The sequence below is a fragment of the Pituophis catenifer genome, unplaced genomic scaffold (genome assembly GCF_029215685.1).
Source record: "Pituophis catenifer annectens isolate HBS135680 unplaced genomic scaffold, rPitCat1.0.hap2 SCAF_2, whole genome shotgun sequence".
Lineage (NCBI taxonomy): Eukaryota > Metazoa > Chordata > Lepidosauria > Squamata > Colubridae > Pituophis > Pituophis catenifer.
The window spans coordinates 174,896,673-174,913,151 of record NW_027256882.1 but is presented as its reverse complement, the minus strand read 5'-3'; the positions used below and the strand labels follow the sequence as shown (position 1 = coordinate 174,913,151).

At 41.4% G+C, this 16,479-nt stretch overlaps 1 protein-coding gene across 1 annotated transcript in view; it reads right to left on the bottom strand.

Moving 5' to 3' along the window:
- HUWE1 (HECT, UBA and WWE domain containing E3 ubiquitin protein ligase 1) overlaps nt 1–16,479 on the bottom strand; it is a 99,857-nt gene that overhangs the window by 3,454 nt on the left and 79,924 nt on the right. The window contains exons 60-76 of the mRNA XM_070938117.1: nt 15,541–15,586; nt 14,485–14,763; nt 13,605–13,863; nt 13,382–13,515; nt 13,065–13,285; nt 11,746–12,034; nt 11,544–11,646; nt 10,438–10,978; nt 7,433–8,039; nt 4,994–5,115; nt 4,731–4,887; nt 4,032–4,164; nt 3,741–3,943; nt 3,470–3,597; nt 975–1,071; nt 358–513; nt 25–270 (exon numbers count right to left, since the gene is read on the bottom strand). Of these exons, the coding sequence (XP_070794218.1) occupies nt 25–270; nt 358–513; nt 975–1,071; nt 3,470–3,597; nt 3,741–3,943; nt 4,032–4,164; nt 4,731–4,887; nt 4,994–5,115; nt 7,433–8,039; nt 10,438–10,978; nt 11,544–11,646; nt 11,746–12,034; nt 13,065–13,285; nt 13,382–13,515; nt 13,605–13,863; nt 14,485–14,763; nt 15,541–15,586 (3,721 nt within the window). The remainder of the gene's footprint in view (nt 1–24; nt 271–357; nt 514–974; nt 1,072–3,469; nt 3,598–3,740; nt 3,944–4,031; nt 4,165–4,730; nt 4,888–4,993; nt 5,116–7,432; nt 8,040–10,437; nt 10,979–11,543; nt 11,647–11,745; nt 12,035–13,064; nt 13,286–13,381; nt 13,516–13,604; nt 13,864–14,484; nt 14,764–15,540; nt 15,587–16,479) is intronic.

Genomic DNA, 16,479 nt, shown 5'->3' with positions numbered 1-16,479 from the left:
TGGTGTGCCTTAGTTTGAGCTTACCTGCAAAACGGAGGAATTTCTGGGTGTCTGGGGGAAGGCTGGAGGAGATATGCATGGATGAAGGCTCACGGGAGAAAAAGGGGTCAAGGGAAGAGGGTGTTGCTGGTGTCAGTGGGGCAGGTGAAAGTGGCGGGGGTTCATCCTTGATATGAGCCAGCTGACTTTCCCGAGTGTCGCGTACTGGTGGCTTGCTTTCTCGCTCTGTCGCATGCACCAAAAAGAAGGCCTCCACTGCAGGCTGTAGCACTGTAAGAGAAAGAAGAAAAAAATAAGTCCCAAGAGGAAATGAGGGCTAAACTAGTTGGACATATACAAGCAACCCCGGAACCTTACCAAGCACAGCGTGTTGGTCATGGGATTCTTCCAGCTCTTTCAGACACTCGCCCAACATGTCCCACAATTCATCCAGACTAAGCTGCTCACTGAGCAAAGGAAGATCTGGAGGGCGCTCTTCTTTCTCCTTCTCACCCTGCTGGGCCCCTTCCAACACTGTGGAAACAAGGAAGTTGAGTCCAGAGAGACTGTGCCTTTAAAAGCAATCTCCCCACCCTACCTCAGATACTCGTAGATTTGTGACATGCAGTATGTTTGTCCAAAAATATGAGAACACCAAACAATGGGTATGTCAGGGGCAAATGGCAATTAAATTATTGCTTATTACCTAGTCCTGATGCGGAAAAAATAATTACATTTTCTGTGGCTAAGGAAAAGCAATGGTGTCACAGGAGGCCATTGCAGCAAAACAGTATGGAAAATGGGAAGCGTTTTCTGCCAATATCAGAAGGTCATCATTTGTCAATATTTCAGCAGTGGGCTGCTGACTGCAGAGAATTCAGGGCAGTGCAAATAAGGCTCATGCACGGATTGTCCATTGCTGGCATTCTAAGATATAATTGCTTTCCCATATTAATGGCAGCCACTGATTAACCTCCCAAGCTGATGATACTAACCAACTGACTGGGTGTCTTGTGTGGTGGGTGATGGCTGATCCACATCCATTGGGGATTCATCTCTCCTTGCAGATCCCTCTGCTTGGTTTGACTCCGACTGAAGAGAAGAGAAACACACCAGTAAATGCTGCAGTCTTCTAAAAGTACTGGGAATATAAGTGCTGGGAGATTAGCCCAATCACTTTCCCAAGAAAGGGTAGAAAATGGAATCACATTGAACTGTACATGGTAGCACTACCAATTTTCCCACCCACTCACCCACCACAAAGACCAAAAGAGGTTAAACATGCTACTGACACAAGCTAAAATTTGCAGGAAGAAAATTAAACAAAAAGGCATTGCTACAAAAGTAGAGGATAGAAAAAAGCAAGAAGTATGAGATGTATGAAGGCTGATCATTTATAGCCTGGAGCAAAGGTTTTGCATGCACTTGAATGAGAAATTCTATAAAAGCAAAGAACAACAGTGGAAAAAAGGGGGGGTGTCGTCATCGGGGCCTTTCCTGCAGGAGAACACTTATAAATTGAAGTTACACACTGTACTAAAGCAGCTTGACTTCAATACATTGGTGACTCTATCTACTGTTTATCTAACAAGAGACATAAACAATAATCTTTACCAATCATGGCTTGATTAGTAGACCTGGTTATACTGAGAAAAATCCAGTGTGTGAGGCTCATCTCTCTACAATAGCATTTATAATGTAGCTGGCTGGAGAACCTCCTGTGAAGCTGGACAATTAGGGTCTCAAAGATGCAAACGATTATCAGTGAACTATCTGGAAAGAATGGGCCAAGGATTTCATATACTTTGTATCATCAGCTATTATTCTGTACACAAGTAAAGAATGTATTAAACCGATGTAGGTCATGCCTTATGCCTGGTATGTAATAAATTATTTCTAGCTGCTAAAAGGGACACAGTGGCTGTGTCTAAGATGCTGAGCTTGTCGATCGAAAGGTCAGCAGTTCAGCGGTTCGAATCCCTAGTGCCGCGTAACAGGGTGAGCGCCCATTACTTGTCCCAGCTTCTGCCAACCTAGCAGTTCAAAAGCACGTAAATGCAGAATGCAAGAAGAAAAATAGGGACCGCCTTTGGTGGGAAGGTAACAGCGTTCCGTGTGCCTTTGGAGTTTAGTCATGCCGGCCACATGACCACGGAGACATCTTCGGACAGCGCTGTCTCTTCGGCTTTGAAATGGAGATGAGCACCGCCCCCTAGAGTCAGGAACAACTAGCACATATGTGCAAGAGGAATCTTTACCTTTAAACTTTAGCTGCTAAAACTCAGAAGTAAATGCAGTGTTGTATCTCTGAAAGGCAGCAAAAGACCGCAATAAGGAGTTGATGCATAAGCCTTCAGAGTTTGGACTTTGTAACTCAACAAATGTGATGTTCTAACCTAGGCTGTACAACTGCAAGTAAAAACTCAACTTTACTCCACAATCTCCATTGTGGATGGTACAAAATAGATGCTGGATCTAAACTGAATTAACACTACCACAGATGTCAGCTCATTCACAGCCAAGCACTTCAATCTGAGTGCTATGAAGTTTGGAAAAGAGAGTAAGGTTGAAGAGTAGGGAAAGGTAAGCCATAACCATGGTTATCGATCATATATTCAACTAATAACTCTACCTTTTTTTTTTGAGATTTAATAAATTCAATAATCAAAAAAGCAAAAATGGCAAATGTTCCAAACTGATCTCGTTCATAAGTGCTGTATTTCTAATTTTCAGCCAATATTCTTAGGTATTAAGAAAATTGCTGGAATTTCAAAATCATTATTTTCTTCTAATCCTGCCAAAGCTATTTGCCACCTGAGTTGTAGAGCTCCCTTATATTGCTTTGGCAAATAGTCCAACCTTCCTTACTGTACATTCTCAAGTTTCAATCTGGTTTAGAAATAACAGAGTATGATTAATTTATTCACAGCAAGAAAGAACAAGCTCTATCATACTGGAGTGACTTGAGAAAGAGAGGATCTGGCATTTATTTGTATTGTCACTTTTCTCCACTGCACTACAGATCTCTCAGCACTCAAGAAAAGGTAAATAAGTTACAGTTAGCAAAAAATATGTCTAAAGCCACCAAAAGGCTAGAGACCTGCCCACTTAGAAAGAAGAACACGAAATACATGTCGAGACAGTTAAACAAAACAATTCTACATTAATGAAAAACCCTAAGGATACAATTTGTTAAGACATTCTGGAAATAGTTTTGAAGCAAGAACTGTCAACTCTAAAGAGAGAGAGATTCAGCCAGCTACAAAGAGCAATGCTTCTAAATTAACCTGCTCCTAAACTAGCCTGTTGCTGCAAGCCTTCTCTCTGAGATCTCTGTGGTTACGTGATGAAGCTCTCTCCTGCACAAAGAGGCTCTGATGACAAGAGCAGATAACCATAAAGAAGCAGCAATGAGAAAAAAAGAATGAAAAAAAGGAGTTTCAAATAAACAAAATGAGTGGCCTACAAGCGCCACAGGCACCATGCTAACCGTTGTTGCTTGCTGCTGCCTCCGGGCCCTCTGACCCTCACGTACCATTTGTATAATGGCGTCAGCCTCAGCCTCCAGCTGCCGAACAGCGGCCTGGATGCTGCTAACTGAGCCCAGACCGGAAGTACCTACACACACACAAAAGAGAGAAAAAGAATGAAGAACTAGCCCCGTCTACTGGGATTCAGCCCAATTTCAACTTTGGGCTGGGGACTCTAAATGGCAGATGCAACCTCAGGATCTGCCTGGATTGATCCCCTGCCCAACATACCTAGCCTGCCTGTCTGTTTTGCCTTTTTGTTGGCACGGCGTGTGTCATCCCGCAATTGGATGATGACCTGCAGCACCCTTAAGAAGAACTTCTGCGTGGAGGTTTTAGAGGTCAGCATAGACATTGAGGGTAGCTGGAGCTCCCGACCACCCAGGGGACGTTTCTGTGAGGCCACAATCACCACGTTTTCAGCAATGTCAAACCTGTGAGAGGGCACAGGGTTGGAAAGGGCAAAGGTCAGCGAAGTATACTCAACACGAGGCGAGAAGGACCAGCTGAGAGGAGACTCACCGACTCTGCATCTTGCCTTTCAATTTGGTGGTCTGAGGCTGCTCCTCTGGGAGCCCATCTGGTGACAGAGACTCACACTGCGCTCGGCGCTGCTGCTCTAAATTGTATTCTCGCAGCTCTGCCAACAGTGTACCTGGAAAGAGAGAATTCGGGGCTGAAACTGATCATGCTGCCTCAGGAGAATATCCCTTACTGTTATAAAAAAAGTACACAAGACTGTGAACTGTATCTGACAGGATTAAAAGATCAGCAGACAATTATACCAACGTAAAAACCAAGACAACAATAACCCTGCCTGAACAGAGAACCCTTGCATCAGGGAACAGAAAGTTAATAGTGAAAAGGATTCACCAACCTTCCCAGGACAGACAATTCCACAACTGGGGTGCATCTCTTAAAAATGTTTCTTTCACATGTCAAAAATAACCGAGCTTAAGGCAAAATTAGAACTCATGGATGTTCTAAGAGGATTATTTCAATTTGTAGCAAAAAGAAAAAGGCTTTTGAAACTATCCTGGCTGCAAGGAGAGATTGCTTTAAATATTGGCTACAATGTATTCTCAAATGTGACTTTAAAATTGCAGATCAGGAGTACCCCACTGTTTCTTTTAAAGAAGCCCCTTTTTCTGACTTCATCTCTGGCTTGAAAAGACAAGACTTGGGCATTTAATCTACAGTGCTTCCAACAGAGGTATTTACCTATTTGTTTGCAAAGGGTGTAACCCAGTTGCCGGGCCCCGTTAAGCAGGAGCTTCAGCACAGTATCACGTGTGGTTGGGTCACCTCGCGACAGTTGCAAGAGAACATTGGCAGCATCTTCCAGGCCTTCTTCAGAGCAAGAGTGAGATGTCAACACCTGGAAGAGGAATAGAGAGTTTTGCTGTAGTGCTAGACGTTTCGGCCTCTACCCCCACCTCTTTGATATGTTATGTGGCCACTCCCATAACTCTATTGTCACTCACCTCCACGGACAGCTGAAGCTGGTTCTCCGTTAAGCCTGAAGCTGCCATTTTGCTATCAGTCCCACCTCCACCACCTCCTCCTTCGCCCACCTTGGCTGGAGATTTGCTTGGTTTTGCGATAGCTGCAAAGAGAGAGAGACCACATGCAAAATCCATGTCATCTTGGATTTTAACTTCAGTATTTGAATGACCCGACAACCGATGAATTGAAATCTTCTCTACTTTATATGCAAGCCTCTCCTGAACTTTTTTCTGACAATTCTACTTTAGGAGCCCTCAACACATTGCAGAAACCAATAGAGATCCCTTCCACAATCCATATTTCTCCCAGTCAAGCCCTGTTTGATAATAGATTCAAGTAAGTTAAGGTAGCAGATGGAGAGTGGAAAGGCCCCAGTTCCAGTCTCTATTCAACTGTGAAGTTCACAGGGACTTTGGACAAGTCATTAATTCTTAGTTAATTACTTGCCTCACACAATAGTTATGTGGATCACATGAGAGGTCACCCCCCCCCCCCATTTCTTGCTTACCAAGAATTCTTCAAGAAGAATTCAACTTCTTGAATTTAGGGGAAAAGTGGGACATAATCATATTAATAGTAATTATGTGAGAGCACAGTAGATGTAAAAGAGTACTTCTATTACAGCTTTCAGCTTGAAAAACTTCAGCCTTCTATTCTCTTAAAATATTAACTTTTATGTTTATAGTGATATATTTGAAACCAATGGTTATGTCTAGCAAAGCTTTAGAAAACAGAGATTGACTGAATAAACAACACAATATAGGATGTGAGGCAAAGTTAAAATAATCTCTCCTACCATCCAGAAAATAGCAAACTTGTGACCAAGTTTTAATATAAAAGATATTTCAGCCTCATCTTAATCAAAGTAACAGCTGACATGCCACCTCTGTTAAAGGAGGATAAGACAGAAGAGATACACTGCTATTGAAGGAGAGATAATGGATTAACTGAAACACCAATCCCCTAAATCCAATGAAATAGAAAGTTCAGCAATTTAGAGAACATGTTTCAAAAGTAGATGCATCCAGAACACTTTGGTTATAACTGAGGCAACCTTATGCTTATCTCCAAGTAAAATATTTATTGGTCTCAGCAATATCTAGCTAAAACATTGTCTGCTATGGTTAAGACAGATGCACTGTAAATTAGGCATGAGAAGCTCAGGACCATTTCATTGCTAACTGATACTATTTTCAAGATGGGTGCCTATAACAGGGCTGGATTAGAATATACAGCATTCTTCACAGTCCAACTTTGGATCAATTCAGTCTTGCAAAAATAATGGTTATCCTCATTCTATGCTCATTTATCAAACTTAAGAAACTCCAGTTCATCCTGACCATGATCTTCATCAGACAAAAACAGCCTGGAGATTGTAAAGGCTCCTTTCAAAAGATGCCAGAAACCTTGAATCCTGCCAAAGATTAGCAGTTATGTAGCTTGAATACAATCCTCTTTTGGAAAGATAATACCCTCAAATAACATCCCAGAAAAACCAAGGACCAAAACTTCTTAACTTTTCCCAAGGGGCAGTTATATTCTTTTCCAAAAGTATTAAAGCAAAAAATTGTTAGCAAGGTATCAACAGTATCATTTTTCTGCAAAATGACATCTATATTGATGGGTTTTGTTGTCTTGTTTGCCGTGTTTTTGGTATTTTTGATATAATTTGATATTTTTGATATCATTACACAGTGTATTGCAGTTTTTGTGAAGTCTGTGGAGACTTCAGAGTGCAGTAAGAAGAGATTCTGTGCTAGTTGGTCCGCTAAGCTTTTTTTTTTCCTGCGGGGTGGGGATTTTGTACACTGCACTCTTGGGTATATTGTCGCATTTTGCTACAGAGGAATGGTGGACTTGCTAGTTTAACTTAGTAGCTGCAGTTATTCTGTTCTTTAAGCAGGTCAAATGTAAAAATAAGTGTTACTATACTGAGCAAAGGTGTGTACATGACTCATGATTAGTTTTTTTATATATTTAGGATATAACCATAATTGATACTTAGGATGTAAATACTAATAACCAGGCAAGGAGCAATTTTTTTATGTGTGTTTCCCAGAATGAAGCCTCTTTCCTGGGCTCTGAATGTTTCTTTTTCTCTACCAGACAAAAAGTGTATTTTAGGGTGGTTCTTTTCCATTCTCTCCTATGCTTAAAAACTCAAATGTTTTCAGTTCTGTTTTACTTTGAGTTAGCATGTTTCATTTATTCTATTTGATTTATATTCCGCTTTTCATTTTGAAGCACAAGGCAATATACATATTGCTCCATTGTATTCTAAATATCACGGTCACATGATTCAGTGTGGAAGATTCCTAGTAGCTGGGAGTGAGGCTTAAGTATCTCTTATATTCCCTGCAAAACTAGATTAGGTTTCCCTTTCTCCCCTCTCCCCCATCCCAAATGAGAGGACTTACTGGACACAGCAGCTGGAACCGTTGACGTGGTAGTTACTGTGGCAGTAGCCCCAGAAGCGGCGATTGAAGCAGCAGTTGCAGCTACAGCTGCCGCTGCCAATGCAGAAGCAGGAACAGGGACTGGGACTGGGAGAGGGGCAGGAGCAGGGGCAGGAGTGGGAGCAGGGGTAGAGGCAGGGGCTGGGGTGCTGGCTGCATTAGGAACAATGTAACTGGTTGCCCCCTCAGCTGCATTCTTGTTCTCAGGAAGAGCAATGGAGATGAGAGACAGCAGGCGCAGCAGCTTTTCAGTCAGCAGAGAGCTCCGTCTGATAACTGGGTGGGACAGCATGTTCATCAGCTGGCCCAGTGGAGAGGCTTCCAAGCTGTAGGGGGAGCTCTCCCCTTCTGAGCCAGAGCTCACAGGCACAGATTTGATGGAGTTCTTGCCCTTGCGGCTTACATTCATGTTATCCAGTTTGACCAACAAGTCCCAGAAGTCCGTGGAGATGCCACTTGTGCCCATTTGACCTGGGCAAGGACTGCTTGACTGCTTATTACCACGCTCCCGCTCATTTTCACAGTTGGTCTCTTTGGTCCGCTGCTGTGTGAAGTGACTGGGAAACACCTGGAAAGGTAGGGGAAAGGAAAGGAGGGGAATTACATCTCTTTCTAGGCTGTCTGAATTCATGCTGGCAGCCCACATTCAATTTTAAAAGTTTACTAGTTGTCCCTCTCTGGTTTTACAATGTAACAATGGCACTTTTTCAATTTAACTAACCTCCCCCCAAGTCCCCACATGCATATGCCGTCTTCTAGGACTAGATTCTCTAGGTTCAGGTGTGTGTGTGTGTGTGTATGTGAATGAATCGAGTTACCTTAAGGTCCTATAAATGTAATTACTTAATAAATGAACAAATAAATGAAAATACACCTTGAGGTCCTATAAATGTAATAAATAATAAAATAAAATAAATAAGCAATTAACTGCCTTGATGTTAAAGATCAGTTGGATTCTTCAGATTCAGAACCAGGCAGACCCTTAGCCTGTGTTGCAGGAATTAACAGAAGAGAAGATGCCGTGGAGGAGATGCAATTGCAGGGCGATCTGGCTGACCCAGAGCCTGAGTTAAATAAGCTCCTGAGTCAACCGCAGGTTACATATTATGAAGGGTAGACCAAAGAAAACCAAGCCAACTAGTTGAAAGAAAGAAGCCTGACCTAGTAAATTAGTCAAAGTGGTATCAGAGGACAACTACTTATCTGGCTCACTATGTCCTGTCTTCTTTCTTGAAACTTTACCCATATGGGGTTTGGGGTTTATCTGGCTAATCCGTGTGCTAGATGATACAGTGGTACCTCGGTCCTTGTCAGTAAATTTGTTCTGGAAGACATGCCGAATACTAAAACTGATGGGTACCGAGAAAACCATGTGACTTGCCACATGACTGCTATTTTGGCCAGAAGAAATAGCGAATCACAAGGTAGCTGACATCATCAAGTTCTTCCCTGCACATCGACTACTGGGAGAAAGATAAGCGGCAGGACAAGATTTCTGCTTCAAAATGTGTCACATATCAAATTTGATTGCGCTTTGAAGCAGTCAAGTGCCGAAGTATGATTGTATCTACTCTTGGATCCTCTAAATCTGTGATTTGCTTTTTTTTTTTTAAACACACTTAAAGTAGAGAGTTTTACATCTCTCACACCCTTTTGTGTTATTTCAACTGAAGATTTATGAGTAATAAATATCTTGAGTTTGTAGCAGAAGTATCTGTGTATATAACTAGCAGCACAGAACACAAAATATACCTCTAGAAAATGTATACACAATATCCGTTTACAGCTTAGTCTCAATGGTAGCTAATAAAAAGGTATGGACAGCACTAACACTGAACAGATCCCTCTCCAAGTAGAGAACAAACTCAGCCTACCCACTTCTAAAGACTAATTTTCGAATGCTAGCATTAATATTAATAAGCATTCTTGCTCCTTGCCTAGAATAGCGGTAGTATTTCTTACCCTGTGGTAACCCGGAAGAATACTGATTAATTGCAGCTCCTTTTGGATAGACATAAAGTAAATATACAACAAACCTTCATTCATTTTAAATAAATGCTGAATACAACTGGTAATATAAGGAAGATTCATAAAAATGGTGCTCTTTGGAACCACAATGTTTTTTAATGGACAGGTCTGGAATTGGGGTGAGCCTTCCTACTGGGAAGACTTAAAGCATCGATATCCTGAAACTGCAGCGGGTAGGTGGAGAAACCACTCCAGGGTAATTTCTACCACTGAAGGGAAAAAGTTATACATTACACGTATTTTACCTTTAAATTCACACAACTCTGGCATAAAGGAAGCGGGATCAGAAAAGACTACAGTATTTTTGTATTTCTAGTGTGGCACATGGACTTTGAGGAACAGAGTTAATGCACTGCAGCCGACTGCAACGGAATTCTGGCCACGTCAACTCACAATGAGGACAACAATTCTGGCAGACAATCACTGGGTCAATGTCTTCATAACAAGCATAAGGGAGAAGTAAATTTACTCGTATTTCATTTTTCAAGCCTAAGAATTAAAAAAGCAGCTTGGAAATACTGAAATGAAAACTACAATTTCACTCTTCCCCATTAAAATTAGTTGTGCTTCTATATGGTTTTTTTTAAGTGTTTATGCTGGTTCTCTTTGTGGTTTTTAGCACACCAATGGACAAAATGGATTTAAATCTTGTAAATAAGATATACTATTATACATATGTATAGTTCTATAGCTCAGTGTTTCCTGTTTAGGAACTTGCATTTTTTTCCTGCATCTATCTCCTTATGATAATCAGCCTTATGATCTTGATTTACACATGGAATTAATTTTGTTTTTTTAACTGCAATATTTCAACCTTTTCTCTTCGACAAACTGGCCTACTTCTTCGAGTATTCCTTAAAATGAAACAAAAAAAAAAAAAAGAAGCAGCTTTTCCTCATCGTATCAAGAGTAGTACATTAAAAATCTCTTGCCTTCACCTTGGCAAGTTGGATAAGAGTATCAAGTACATGGCGGCAGACCACTGGGGCAGCCTGTGGATGTATGTGAACTGTGGAACCAGCAGCAGCATGCTTCTCCGTGTGCTTGCGGCCTCCAGCTCGTTGGATCTGGAAGATGTTGGTTCTACAACCCAGAGCTGCATCCATGGAAACTGAGAGCCAAGAAAGTTGCCCTGAGCTTTTGGATTCCATTTTATGCAGCAGGTCAAGTGGCCGGCTGTCCGGACCACAGCCTTTGGCTGCCCTTTTGCCTTTATCATCTGGTGCAACAGTCCCCTTGGGTGTCTCCACACACAGTTCGCTCTCACTGCTGCGCTGCAGGATGGAAAGTAGGCTTCGAATCACCCAGTTTCGTGTCTGTGCATGATAACAAAGATTCCGCAACACCCGATGAAGCCGGCTTGTGTTCAGCTTTGGCTCGTCAACAAAAAGCAGGACCAACAGACAGGACAAGGCCTCATGGTCCAGTAGAAGGCGTCCACGCAAACGCAGCAGACTGTCTACATTGCTGCCTGATGGTCTAAGAAGCAACAATAGAAATATCAGAGAAGTTATACCATACTCCAAAAATACAAGATAATTCTTTAAGGCATCCCACAGAAACCCTTTCTAGCAAAGAAAGACTCATTTAGTAGAGGCAGGTTTGCTTATGCCATAACATCAATGAGTTGGAAAGTTCTCTTTTCTTGTCAATGCTAATTCTATCTGTTAACCAGAATGAGTTTGAATCCATTAAAGTTTGAATCAGATATTGAATCAAATGCTTATCCTCAAGGCTGCTGGTTCTTAAAACTGTAGCTTGGCTCTTTATTTTCAAACCAATCGAGTCAACTGCTTACATAGTTGAAGCAGATCAAAAGGCAGGACTTTTTGGAATGTTTAAGTACACGTATTTTCTTATTTCTAGAGGCAAGATCATGACCAGTCCAATTTTTAGATTTCAAATTAAGCCCACCTCCAAGTTAATAGCATAACTAGTTTGGAGCAATTATTACAATTTTAGTTTTGAGATTCCAAACAAATCCAGTTTATCACATAGGGTATCCCTCCTCCAGAAAAATCCTGTCCCACTCAATATCTAGTACCTGCTGTGGCTGCTGCTACCACCCATCTGGAAAGTACCTCCTCTTTGTACAGCTAAGCGTGTATACTGGACACCTCTGTTTCCACTCAATCGGCTTGTGAAGGCTGGGTAGAGTGAAAAGGGGAGCAAAATAATTAAATCAAGAGCTGAGACCCAATAAACCAAAGAACATACAATGACAAAACAGGAAAGGTTTGCCTTACCTGGGCTACGCAAAATAGCAGACAAGGCAGAAGTGCTAGAGTGGCCAAACAGACGCTCATGCATTAGTTGACGCTGGCGTGCTTCTTGTTCTCGCCTCAGAGCCTGTGCCTCAGCAGCAATATCAGGAGGCATGACTGCCAATACACTATCCTCCATGTCTTCCAGCACACTGCGCCGCAGATCTGATGGCAGTGTTTGAATGAAAGTCACTGGATCCATGGGTGTGTCTGAACTTGTGCTTTGGGCAAGCTCACGCCTTTGCTGTTCTGCCCGCTGCTGTGCCAACACCTGGGATAGAAAAAAAGATTTTGAAAGTTTGGGCATGGTCAGGATCAAAATACAGAAACCAACTATTTTCTCATCACAATGAAACCTTATATGCTGACCAAGTACAGAGTTAGTTTCTACAAGCAAAGCACTTCTTCAATCACATGTCCTCTAAAACAGCTAAGTTTAAAATGCCAATTATCTAGTATGAATAAATGAAAGAAAGGCTGATATAATATTAAGCTTTAAGGGAAGAATGAGGAAGCTGATCCACTGCACCAGCTGATTCAGCCAATGAAATGACTTGCAGGTCACAAAATGCTTTTTAAATAAAATTTAGTTGTCAGAAAAGGTACTATCAGAACTCCTGTTTTTGTGCCATCATAGACTAACACGGTTTTCTTCCTACAATGTTTGAAAAGTTAACTAAGAAAGACCTTATAAAAGAAATATTCATGAAATAACTAACAATTGGAATATCTGTATGAGTTTCTCAGAAGCACTTTAGCTTGATTCTGATATCATTGCATTAGTATTTTGATTAAAAACAAAAAAATATTTACATAGAAAGGCCAATTGTGGATGTCTATTTCATAAACAGACACCACAAACTTGGATAAGCATGCAATTCCTTTCCTTGGAGACTTGGCAGAAGAGAATTAGGCAAGTAAGTTCACAGAAAGAATACTGGAAGCTTGGAACCAGCTTCCAGCAAGGTCAGTCATCAGTAACTGAGTTTAAACATGCTTAGAATAGTCCATCATCCAACAAAAATTAAAAAACAAAGTAAAAATAAATAAATAAATAAATAAATAAATAAATAATAAATTAAAAGAAAAGAAAAAACTTGAAGGGCAGATTCAATGGACCACCAGGTCTTTTTCTGCCATTAATTTTCTATATTTCTAAATATGACTAGAGAGTGATATAATTAAACACAATCCTATTTTATGAAATGCAATACAGTGGATCACAAGGATAGCTTCAATTTCTTATTTCTACGAATTGCTTTGATTCTGTGATACCTCCTTAAAGTAATATATAATAATACCTCTTCCTGGATAGCTGGGGGCAAAGCAGCTAAGAACTCAGGACTGACTTCTGTCACACCAGGATTGCCCACTACAGGAGGGGTAGGAGTTGTGGCCGTGGTGGTAGGGGCTGAACGGGCAGGAGGCCGGATACCCAACTGATTCTGCAGCACTTCACGTCGAATGTCATCAGGCAGGGCAGCCAAAAAAGATGGGTCGACACCTTCAGGAAGATTTATTCCTGTTGGATAGGGACGTTAGGTATACAATTGTTTGTGCTACAGAGAAAAGTTAACTATTGTAAAACTGTTATCTTTTTCGCTTCTGTAACGTTTACCTGCCAAAGGATCTTCCTCTTCACTGCTGGTGGAAGGCAGTGGCTCTTCCAAGATGCCCCGAGAATCAGCACCAGAAATGGCTACAGCTGAATCTCTGGTGGAGGAGCTCTCAGAGGAGGAGGCAGGTGGGGAGCTGCATAGCAGGGAAGAGTGGTAATAATTAGTGCAGGGCTGACACAAATAAAACAGGTCACCATCTTATATTTGATTTCTGGCCCTTACCCATCATCCACCTGCTGGCTGGGATCAGGCTGTCCCTCCCTAGCAGTATGGGCGTTTGGCCCTTGTTGGGTTGCATCGGTTGCTGCCACCACAGCATCTGTGGCTGCCTGTTCCACGGTGCTAGCTCCACCACTCTCCGCCACGCCTTCTTCCAGATTGCATGAAGCCAGGCTGCTGGTGTCCATGGGTGAGCCCTCCAACTGGCTGCTGACAGCAGTCAAGGCATCTGAGTCTTCAGCTCTCTCTGGAGAGAGTGAAGCTGGTGGGAAAAGCAAGACAAAGGTTTATGGCAAGGAACTCAAATTCTCTAATGGAGATTCACAGAAGAACACAGCTCTCTGGGATGTGAAGTCCTCTCCAAGAAATTAGGACAAAATATATTGCTTGAAATAGTGGACTGAAAATCTGTTGTTAATCAAGATTCCTAGCACCAGGTTGAATTGAAAGAAGGTATTCTTTCCATTCAACAAAACAATGCCATATTTTGGCTGTAATGTACTAAAAGACTTTGGAGTGGCAGACTGAAGAACTTTCCTGGAAAAACTATCAAAGCAGAAGAGTAACCCAAATAAATTGCCCCAACATTTCATTATTTGAGTGTCAAAATTTGAAATTACTCCTCCATAAAAAGACTGAGTTTTTAAAATAAAGAACGTTTATTTTTTTAAAACGATTGATATAACCAAGACTATATCACAGTGGGGATTATTACACAGGCATTAATGTTAAAATTTTGTATGAACATACCCATATATAAACATAAACCCTTGAAAAAATATGCTGAATGTTTGGACAAAGGTAAGAAACATGACTGCACAGGTATGTACAAGGGACAGAAAGGGGCAACAGTGGCTGCAGGATGAAGCCTAAGGCCACTTACTGATGGTGGGGGCAGGTGAAAGCTCCATCTGCGTGGCCTCAGCGTCTGTGCTCAGCCTCCCGGGGCCCGAGTCCTCCTGCTCCACTGGCATCAGCAGTTGCCCAGAAGCCTGAGCAGTGGACTGCCCCACCAGCTCCGAAGGGAGCTCTCCTGCCCCTGTTGCTTGTTGCTGTTGCTGCTGGGGGCTCTCCAATGTGACCAGAGTCTGCTTAGGGCCAGCCGAGGTGTCTTTGGCGGCAGCTGAGACTGCGGGGTAGCCGTCGGGATGGGTGGCACCATCTGGGAGCCAAGAAAGGGAGGGAGGCTGGCTTAAAACACAACCTGCTGAGCAGCAGGAGGATTTCAAATGGGGCCTTGGCTTCCCCCCATTTTAGTAAAACAAAGCTCTGAGTTCACTTAAAACTGAGTGGATTGAAAAAAACCAAAACACAATATTGGGTACTTTACCCCACACAGGGAAAGTAGTAAGTTGTATAGTTATCTCTGATTTGGGGCACAAATCCCTACCCCACAACAATACAACTTACTACCTCACCCTGGTAGGAGCAAGAAACACAAAGGCATATAGTATGAAGGGAAAGTATTATTTCTATTGTTTACGCTACAGAAGATCCTCCCCTTATCCCTGTACTGATTCTTATAGATTGAAGACAACACCCTCATTGGAATTTCTCTACTCAAAGCACACAACTGTGGTTTGTAAGATACAATAGCCTACTGCAAACATCCCAGCCAAACCCAGCAATGGAACAACAAAAAATCTCCCATACTGCATCCAGACTTCGGGGCTTGGATTCCCAGTTCCTTACTGGAGTTAGGTGTAATATTTCAGTAGCATCTTTCTTCGTCTTCAGAGTAGGTAATGGTGGCATGATGGAATTAGGAATCCTCATAGGAAAGACAGTAGATTGTATAGTTATCTCCAAGACCGGGTATGACCCTAAAACTATACAATCTACTACCTCATCCCAGGGGGCCCAGGAACAGCATCTGCTTGAGCTAAGCTTGGGGAGGAAAATAAGACACCAATCAAACATCCAGAAGAAAATAAATTACCTGGAAGATTTTGCTCAGCTGAATTGTTTGACTGTGGCACTGGTCCCTACAGAGGCAACAAACATACAAAATCAAAGTGATGCAGAATTCAATCAATCCATCTCAGGTTCTGAAGACCAATGTAGGTAGGAAAATGCTAATCTACAACTCCTTTTTAGGACAGGAAGGAGATTATGTGTTACTCCCACTCAGAGTCTCCTCTGTGTTTTTTCTAGTCCTGTAAAGCAAACTTAATTACAATTCCACATAAAAGCTGGTAAACATATTTTATACATTGCTATTAAACACATCAAAAGATATAGTTGCTAGCTCTGCCCTAAAATCCAAAAATACAATGCATATAAAAAGAAATGGAGATAATATAAGGCTATTTATCCCCTTTAATTAACCATTATTCTTGTTAAACTGTTTTACAAATATTAGTATTTTATTATTCATAGTAAGAAAAAAACCCCAAACTGCCATATGCTGGAAGGCACTGTATACTGTTCTAAATCTATTGAAGTTAAGCTAATACTTAGTAAGCATCCTAAATATTTTCTTGAAAAATTGCATGAATATTATTCAACCAATTTATAGAAAGATAACAGAAGTCATTTCTATTTTATGTTTGAGTATTTCATTTTTCCTATTTTGTTCAATTAAATTCTTCATTTGTTTTTCTGCTGTCAGGAACTTCTGCAAGTAGTAATCTACAGTATGTCATTATTAATCATATTTAATAAACCAGTCTCCTTTATTTTGTTACTGAATTGGAACATAAGCCTTATTAAATAAAGAAGAAAAAAGATCTGTAGGAATTGGGCTGTGTTTAGGAGAAAAATGTGATGATTCTGGGATAAAGTCACTTAGAAACAATAAATGGTTAGGGCCAAGTCTCCTTTCCTTTCAGAAACAGAGGTTGTTTGTATTCTGCAATATAAAGTGCTAACTTAACTA